At 40.3% G+C, this 9,864-nt stretch overlaps 1 protein-coding gene across 1 annotated transcript; it reads right to left on the reverse strand.

The window, feature by feature from the left end:
• Positions 1 to 35: 35 nt before the first annotated feature.
• On the reverse strand, positions 36 to 9,411 carry LOC146478392 (putative 4-coumarate--CoA ligase 1). Its single transcript, XM_085111913.1, has 7 exons — positions 9,075 to 9,411; positions 6,469 to 7,158; positions 5,918 to 6,092; positions 4,864 to 4,964; positions 3,998 to 4,079; positions 2,852 to 2,997; positions 36 to 2,100 (listed from the first exon to the last, which is right to left on the reverse strand). Exons 1-7 carry the CDS (start codon positions 9,375 to 9,377, stop codon positions 1,834 to 1,836), a joined length of 1,764 nt encoding a protein of 587 aa, XP_084968039.1. The 5' UTR covers positions 9,378 to 9,411; the 3' UTR covers positions 36 to 1,833.
• Between the last annotated feature and the right edge of the window lie 453 nt (positions 9,412 to 9,864).

Genomic DNA, 9,864 nt, shown 5'->3' on the forward strand with positions numbered 1-9,864 from the left:
CTGAACACACATTTGGACGAGAGCACACTGAAGGATTATTCACAGAGTTAATTTATTAAGAAGTCAGAAGATACTGACATTGCAACTCATTAGATCAGAATTTAACATTGAATACTTTAAATTAATATACATGAAGTGCTACTTCTCCTCTGTCACTTGCATGTACGGTGGAACCCTGTTAACACGACCACCTTCGGGCCTTGAAAATGTGATCATAATAATAGGGTGGTCCAATTAACGAGGTTATAAAACTAAAGCCAGCGACACACTTGCCGATTTTAGATCGGCATATAAAATTGTTGATATCTGGCATGTCAGATGTCGGTGATTAAATTTGCTGGCATTCGCCAAGTGTGCCCGTTCCTGCGATTTTCTACGTTTATTGCTGCAAATCGCCAGTAAAGCCAACCCATCAGGTTGGGCAATTTTATCACATGAGTTTTCAAAACTGCCACATCGCAGCGATTTGCGAAAAAAATCGTGAGGTGTGTCTGCATCAATCAAATGGGTGGCGAAAATTGCTTGCGATTTTTGATGGCAATCAAATTCACTGCAATCGGTGTATAAAATTTCCAGGTGTGTCGCTGGCTTAAGGAAATGACTGAAATTTCAAATGGTTCGAAGCACAAAAAAATGGTTGTAATAATGATGTGGTCGTAAGGCGGGGTTCTACTGTAATAGCAAAAAAGATGCAGCAAGTGTTTCCGTGGGTTTTGTCCTTTTTTTGCTATTTGACCATGCAAAAATAAAATTGTTGGAAAAACACTTACAGCCCACGGAAACGCTTGTTATGCAGGCTATATGTAGTGATCCACAACTTCTTATTTCAGTGAAATATTAACTAAGATTCATACTAAAACAATTGGATTCACTCTCAATTTTTAAGCATGATAGTTTATTTGGGCTGCACCATCTTCACCTTTGTCACATCATGGAACACTGGAATACCCCAGAACACCAGGGATTGTAGCTAAAGCTTAATTAGGCCCCATTGGGCTGTACAAGTCCTCACGCTTATGTTTAGCTTCAATTTAGTGCTCTGGGCCAAGTTGTTGAAAGCCTGATTGGCATTTATGCTGGTTCATATCACTGGTTCATCTAGCTTTCCTGCCTTCAAGAAACAAAATAAGCCTGATGGTTTTTTGAGGTCTCCTCATCATATCTTTACCCACTCTGTTACTTTTGTCTTTGATTAATGTGTTTTATGGCAAATAAATGATGATGATGTTGATGATGATATGATGAAATGTTAACAGTGAACAAAACCTATAAGCTGTCATGGTACAATGTGGTTAATCTGGATTTGGGCTAATTTATTGTGCTTCAAACAACCAGCTCTGGTGTTGCTGGTTTTAGTACAGGAACAACATGGGAGAGGAATCTCAAACTATTAATAATTAATAGTTATTATTAATCTTATTATTAAATAAAAAAAATGTTGTATGTAAACGCACAAATGCAAACTTTGTTACCACTTGTCCGCAGGGGATTTTCAGAGGAAATAACATCAAACATCTACAGTATATATGTATAAAAATCAAATGTTTAAAAACCCCAATGCTTTGACCTGACTGGCCAGAACTTCAGCCTTCATCAGGGGGAAGGCTGAAGTTTTAGCCAAAACGTTGGGGTTTTTAAACATCTGATTGTTATACATAACTTTTTTTAACAAAAGAAACGTTCTATTTATCATGAATCCACCTGATTACAGGCCTATCTTAAAAAAAAAAAAAAACAGTTTATGATATTGTACAATTTAACTACAATATAGGTAGGCACTATCAATTCACACATTTAAATCTATAGTCTGATGCCTTCCTGGGTCAAAGTCTCCTATGAACCCCTCAGTTCCCTCTTCAATATTTTTCCACTGGCCGTCTTGGGGATCTGTTCAATAAATTCCACTCCTCCTCTGAGCTTTTTGTGTGGAGCCACTTTTTCAGCCACAAAATCTATGATTTCTGACTTTGTAACTTCCCCTTTTGGCACGATGAATGCTTTAGGAAGTTCTCCAGCTTCCTCGTCGGGAATCCCAATCACTGCGACATCCAGGACATTTGGATGTGTATGAAGAAGAGCTTCCAGTTCAGCTGGGGGAACCTGTGCATGACAAAACTTTAATCAAGTTTCACTGTAAAACAAAAAATGGGCTTGCCTTTATTCTAACCTGTGAGTAGTTTGAGACAGTTTTCGATGACAGGATATATTACTTAAGACAGGACTTATAACCAAATAAAACATTAGGGGGGGAGGGGGTAGACATTTCCCTTGGCAAGCAGTGGGGAATGGAACGTAGCTTCAAATTGCTGGATATATATTATTATTATTATTACTACTATTAATATTAGGGCTTAAAATTATCATGAAGGAGAATTTGGATCCCTCAGAAGAGAAGAGAGATTTCTGAAATAATCTTTCAAATAAATGTGTTTTTTTTTTTTGGGGGGGGGGGGGGGAGGAGGGAGATGGCCATGTGACAAAAGAAATGACCTTTGACCAGGGAATATTGTAGGGAAGGACAAGTATTATAACTTGCAGATCTGAGGAAGGGTTCAATTTTTATTTTGATGGGAGTTTGTAATTGAGAATAGTTAAAGGAGGTGTATAACGGGTGGAGTAATAATATTATTGAAGGCTTCAACTAAAGGTCGAATAAGCTAGGGGTGATAAACAGAGGATTTGTTGGGGATGGAGGTGGGGAAGCCATTCCAGGCATTTAAAGTAATCAAAATGTATTACAAAAGCAGCCAAATTGCGCAGTGCAACCAGGCTGAAAAATTTACTTCAATTATTCTTCTTTGTTACCGTCAAATGTTGTTTTTTAGCCCTGGGCATTCACGAAGAACTTTACCTGAAATCCTTTGTATTTAATGAGCTCCTTTAGCCTGTCCACAATGAAGAAGTGTCCCTCCTCATCGTAATGTCCTGTATCTCCACTGTGGAACCATCCATCTGCAGTGATGGATTCTGCTGTGGCTTTGGGGTTATTAAGGTAGCCTAACACAGCAGAGGTTTTAACAAAGTTATCCACTGACTGATTTCACAGGTGTACACATTTAATTATTAATAAGCCAAATCCAGTTGAAAAATTTGCAATTCCCTTCTTTCAACCATTCCTTATATGGGAGAAGTTGATGGCATTTTTAATGTTACATGTATCTTTCTACCAATCACATGTAGTGAAATTTTAATGAACATCTCTCAGTAATACCATCTTAAAGTCAGACCTACTTAGGCAATAGTGTCACATGCAGTCATTTATAAGGGAGTGAGATAACCGTGGAGGCCCTTACTACCCCCTTACTCCCTTCTGTGTGCAAGGCTACTTTTGGAAGGGGCAATTATTTCCGTAACTGATTTTTTTGTGATATTTGTTTACTGGACAGGTACATATAATATTACGCTATGGACGAAGTTTGAGAAACAACTTAACATCCTCAATATATATAGTCAAGCACATCTTATTGTTTTTATTACCATAATGATGGGCCACCCTGCCAGTTTTAACAAATGCCATTTAACTACTAATTTAGTTTTTCCGTAAAGCTAATAAAATAAACAAATAAAATGAATTTGTAGCTATTGTTCTTTTTGCCTTTAGTATAATTTTAACAGGTACAAAATAATAGAATTTATTTGGTAATTATTGGAGCCAACATGTTACAGTAACATTATAATAATTTATTTATTTGGTGCTGGGCAATTTATGAATACTATTATTATTTCTAGATATTTTGGTAGATACATGTAAGTTTAATACAGCTGTGTGTGGAAGAAACAGTTCAAATTGGGCCTGTTTTTTCTATGGTAAGCCCACTGAAAAATCAACACCAAACAATTAATGCATTATTGTACAAATATCCACATAAATTTGTATAGAAATATCACTGACAACAAATTTGCACACATTTCAATAGATATGCATTTCTTACAATTTCAGAAAATTGACAAAAAGTTATTAATATGATTTTGCATATAGGAAATAACATATTGGTACCTTTCATAACAATGGGCCCTCTAATGCACACCTCTCCATCTTGGTTTGGGCCAAGAGGTTCACCTGTTTGAACATCAACCACCTGCAAGACGAATTCCCCAGCACTGATCAATACTTAAATTTTCTGTACCTCTTCATGTAATATGTCAAAAACGAGGGCGAGTGCTTTATCACGGGTTCCAAATACCGAGAAACAGATGAAAGCACAAGGCCGCAGGCCGAGTGCTTTCATCTGTTTCGAGGTATTTGGAACCCGTGATAAAGCACGAAGCCCGAGTTTTTGACATGTCTTCTCAAATGAAACAATAAGAAATTAATCTCATTAAAATGCAAATGTTTGATCTCAGATGAAAAACATGTTTCATCTCAGATGAAAACCTGGTGGTGTTTCATCTGGTGTTTCATTGGGGTATCAAGATTCATCCACCTGACCGAAATGGAGGTCATTTATTGGCTTTTGACTGCATGAATTATTAATGAGTTTGAGAACATCAGATCAAGCACACAGGTAGTGATTGAGAACCAATATTTAGGTCCTGACACTTAACATGGCTGTTGTTCTTGAAAGTCACATTTGCACTTACCTCAAGTTTTTGATCTCCAGCATGTTTTCAAAAGCAACTGGGAGCAATTACTATTCCCTCTCCCACCCCCTGCATGGGATGCCAGACTAACCCCTCCCTCCAATCCCAATGCCCAGGTGTCACAAGTACCCGGTTATACACCTGGGTGAGAGCAGAGGCCAATCTTGGACCAACAACACCCTGATTGCCCAGTCAAAAGTTTGCTGCACTAATTCACTGCTATTTTACCTCCCTATGCAAAAGTTTTACTGGTCATGTGATAATTTAGAGGTAAAATCATACCTTTCCTTCAACATTTGGTAACATAACCCCAACAGCACCTGGCTTGCAGTTATTCCGAGGACAAAGCATCGCTGCTGGGCTTGTCTCCGTCAGGCCATAACCTGAAATGAATTTTTAAACTATTGGTCTCCAATTCTAATCCATTTTACCATGGCATGTCTTAACTGGTCTGCAGAAAGTGTGTTCTCCAAGGAGCAAAGACAAGGTTTAAATTTATTTCATTTTGCTTTTAATCCCTCTCTCCCTCTCTTGCTCTCTGTTCCTTCCTTCCATCCTTGCCTCTCTCACTCCATTCTACTCATCCTTCCCTCCTCCTCTCTCCCTTCCTCCTTCAACACCTTTCCCTCTCTCTTTTCTTCTCACTCCTTTCCACCCTCCTTCACTCCTTTCACCCTCTCTCTCTCTCTCCCTTCCTCCCTCCCTTCTTCCTTCCCTCCACGTCTATCTCTTCCTTCCTAATAAGCCCCCTCCCTCTCTTCCTCCCTCCTCTCTCTTTTCCTCCCTCTGTCTCTCCCTCCTACTCTCCGTTTCATCCTTCTTCCTTTCCTTTTTCCCTCCCTCCCTCTGTACCTCTCTCCCTCCCTTCTTCCTTCCCTCCATGTCTGTATCTTCCTTCCTTACACCCCCTCCCTCTCTTCCTCCCTCCTCTCTCTTTTCCTCCCTCTGTCTCTCCCTCCTACTCTCCATTCCATCCTCCCTCCTTTCCTTTCTCCCTCCCTCCCTCTGTACCTCTCTCCCTTCCTTCTTCTTTCTCTCTCACTCCATCTCTCCCTTCTTTCCTCACTCCCTTCCTCTCCCTCTCTTTCTTCCCCACTCCCCTCTTCCCTCCTTTTCTCCCACCCTCCTTCTCTTCCTTCCTCCCTCCCTCCTACCCTCTCTTTCTCCCTCTATTCCTCCCTCTCCTACCCTCCCTCCTTACATCCTCCCTTCCTAACTTCCTGTCTATTTATGTATAATTCATTTAACATTTGTTTTTTCTTTCCCAGACAATTAACATTCTCCACTTATCATGGCAGTCTGTCTATCTGCATGTCGATCATAATATGACACATACCTTGCCCAAGAGCTACCACAGTGGGAATGCGTTCTCTCACTGCATGAGTAAGTTCTTCACCAAGAGGTGCAGCACCACTGATGATGGTATCTATGCTTGTCAGGTCGTAATTTGCTACTAAAGGATGCTTGGCCAAAAATGTGACAATTGGTGGCACAAGATAAACACTGCTTATCTGCAAGTGAACATGATTGAACGAGAAGGGAACCTTATGGTCAAATGTTGAAAGACCCTCAAAACAAAAGTCTTAAGAAAGTTTATGGTTCAGACATTGTTTGAAGGGCATGTCTACAAACTTCTGAATGTATCTGACTTGTAACAAGATGTAATCTTCTTTACAGAACATTTTCACCAGAAACACTTACTGCAGAAAGCTGTCATGCAGGAGATGTTTTGTCTGGAAACCTTGTCACTGTTCCAAAAACACAGTGGAAGGATGCTTGCATTCATGTCACTTTCCTGCCAAAACTTGCTGGAGCTAAACACTGGTACCATTGCGTGGCTAGCATCTTTTTTAATCATTTAGACTGACATTAACATCACAGTCTTACCTTGAAATCTTGCACTAGTCTTAGCATATGTTCTCCATCAAACTGCTGCATGCAGACAATTTTCCCGCCACGTTTCAAAAACTGTGCCATAACTACCACCATGCCAAAAATGTGGAAAAATGGAAGAATCCCTAGGACGGTGCCTCGCATTGGATGAGACCTGAAGGCTTCATGCATGAGCATGCATAATTGTGACACTATATTGTGATGTGTCAACATGACGCCTTTAGGGAAACCAGTTGTTCCACTTGAGTATGGCATGGCACAAATATCATCTCTTGGGTTGACTGGCACATTATGAGGAAATGCTGAGCCATCGTCATCCAACAGTGTGGTCAGGGGCTCACAGCCTTCTGCTTCTCCAATTACAAACACATTGTTCATTCCAACTTCTGATGCCGCTTGCTTTGCTTTGTCAGCTATGGAAGGTATAGTGACAATGTATTTGGCACCTGAGTCTTTAAGCTGGTAGGCGATCTCCTTTTCTGTGTATGTGGGATTTAAAGTGGTTACCACACCACCAAGAGCAACGACACCAAAAAATAAAATGGGGTATTCAGGGACATTTGGAAGGTAGAGCGCAAATACATCGCCTTTCTTGAAACCTCTCTTTGTTAACGCTGATCCTAGGTTTTTAATTGAGGTACTTAGCTCATTGTATGTGAAAGACTTTTCTGAGCCACCATCAAACTAACAAAAGGAAATATAGAAGTCAGACTTTGTTATTGTCACAGTTATCAAATTTTTATATAACCTTTAATCAATAGAGAAAAACCAAAATATTTTAATCCTGGTGAAGACCCTTCAAGAAAACCAAGAAAGTTTGTGTATGGTTTTGTGTCTATGCCCCAGGGGGGATACTCGGGTATAAATGTGACGGGGGGGGGGGGGGGGGAAGGGGGTCCGACGTATTTTTTTGGGTCTAAAATTTTCAACTCCTGTATTTTTTTGGGTTGAAGATTTAACCATGTATTTTTTTGGGTCTGCAAAATCTGCGCGTATTTTTTTGGGTTCGAATTTCTGCCAGGCTAATGATTCTTACGCAATTCAAGCAAAGTTCCCGCAAGATCCGCAAGGGAGAAAGGCGGTATGTATACTGTTCTTAAGATTGCCTTTTTAGGGTATAAAAGTCATGTAGTTTTTTGGGTCTAAAATTTCCAGTCTTGTATTTTTTTGGGTGCACAATACCTTCAGATACCTCCCATAACATCAGATCACCTGTAACAAGTGGTCACTTCAAGAGGGTTGAAAAGAATAGGAAATTTCAAACAACGAGCTAAAAAGTGGCCATGGATGCTTATGAGAGGTGGCAGATCATTAGATAGGTTCCAAATTTTTAATAGTGATTTAACCACGAAAATTGTGGTATAATTTTAGGAAAAGCAGTCACTTATGGGAGGTCCCTGTGAACCACCTCTTACAAGCAAACAGGTTTGACTGTAAGTAAGAATACTGCGCAGTACTGTTGTTGTATTTATTGTAATACATACATAACCACAAGTTAACTATTCTGCTTGACTAATATAAGTTTATACCTTTTCTTCATCTTGATAAATAGGGCACTGTCACACTACTTTGAGACAACTGTAAGAAGTCTAGCTAGCATCGTCTTCTAACTCGAACTGTAACTCGAACCGGAACTCAAACTTAGGGGTATAGAATGGTAAAATCCGAGACCCGCTGAGACGCCGAGACCTTCATTTAAAATCCGAGACCGAGACTTAACTGCTTTTTCTAAATCCGAGCCCGAGACGTCGCGATGCAAAACGTGTTTTTTACTAACACTGCCGAAAAGCATAGTACAGCAATTTACGAACAGAATTTATCCAAGCTTACATGTTTCACAGAAGCTGCAGAAGTGATTGCGATGTTGAGCCGTTTTTCAAGATTATTGTTTGTTGTCAGTTTAGGACGGTTAATTCAGACTTAATTTTCGCTTGGTTTGCGAGACGTCTCTGAGATTGAAATTTTAAAATACGAGATTCCGAGACCCGTTTTATTTTTAACGAGTTCGAGATTCCAAGACTCCAGTTTGAGACGCCAAGATTTCGAGACCCGCCGAATATTTGCCGAGACCCATTATTTTTCAAGGACCATTCTATACCCCTAAACTTGAACTCTACCTCGAATCCAACTCCAATCCAACGACTGTTACTTGCTCCCTAATATTTCTTGTTGTTTATTCAGATCAGAAGCCCAGCGGGAGGACTCTGGTTTCTATCCGCGATAATTTTCGTTTTCGTCGTCAAAACGATGGACTTTGACAATCGTATATCGTTCGGGGGCTTTTAAGGTGAAAGCATTGTACAACTTTCTAATTCAGAGCCAATTCAATCCATCCTTTAATTGGCTCTGAATTAGAGAGTTGTACAGTGCTTTCACCTTAAAAGCACCCGAACGAGAATGTGCACTTAATTAAGTCCTCTACTATGCAATGACACGCTACTTAAGGTTGGGTTTGAATCTCTATTCTTTTGTATTTACATTGGGTCGCTCCACGCGGCGTAATCCCTAATAAAAACAACATTGATTTGCAAACAAATTATAGGTGAACTGAGCCAACATTTTATCAGCTATCCTGGCAATATCAGTAAAACTACACTTACCACTGCGATATCATCGCCGTGTGCTTGAAAGTTGCTCATCACAAACTCACTAAGGGACTTTTCTGGTACCTCAACTGTGTATTTGCTTTCAACAATGCCCGCTCTTGCTGAGCAGAATCTCGAGCTTGGCAATGTTTGTCCAAGAACTCTTGCCCGGAAATGGGATACTGTTCTCAAACATTGCGAGAAAGATCGCTTCTCCAATGCAACGGCGCTTCGTGGTGGAAGTAAACCTTTTAACACGCTCCGGTTTAACAATCTTTTCATACAAACTGGACGCGATGCTTGAAGTACACTCGCCATCTTGACCGCGCTTCCGGATTCTGTTGGTGCCTGCGCCTCCCTTCCCCTGCCTTCCCTGCAAAGTCATCGCGACCGTTCCTCTCCTCCCTTACTCCCAAATAAGTTCTAACGAGAGAGGACACAGAAGCTTCGAAAATGGTTCCTAAACTCTGCCAAACAGTGCGAACATGACTGGAAATGACGGGAGAGGATCAGGAAGAAAATACGCTTCGGTTGAACAATCTTTTCGTACAAACAGAACGCGATACACGATACTTGAAATATATACTCGCCATGTTGACCGCGCTTCCTGGTTAGTCCCGCGCTGAACACAGTGGGGAGCTTTAGCAACGTCAGCGGAAACGTGAATTCGCATTTTTTCAAACGTCGTCGCGATTATTCTTATTTGCTTTAAATGTAAAATGCAGGTGAAATTTCAGGCCTGGAGTTGATTTCTTGGAGACAGCTTTCAAGTTTAGAAAGAGAAAAAAACAGTTCGTCGTCGTGT

This window comes from Pavona decussata, unplaced genomic scaffold, assembly GCF_977016875.1.
Source record: "Pavona decussata unplaced genomic scaffold, jaPavDecu1.1 SCAFFOLD_64, whole genome shotgun sequence".
NCBI classification, from domain to species: domain Eukaryota; kingdom Metazoa; phylum Cnidaria; class Anthozoa; order Scleractinia; family Agariciidae; genus Pavona; species Pavona decussata.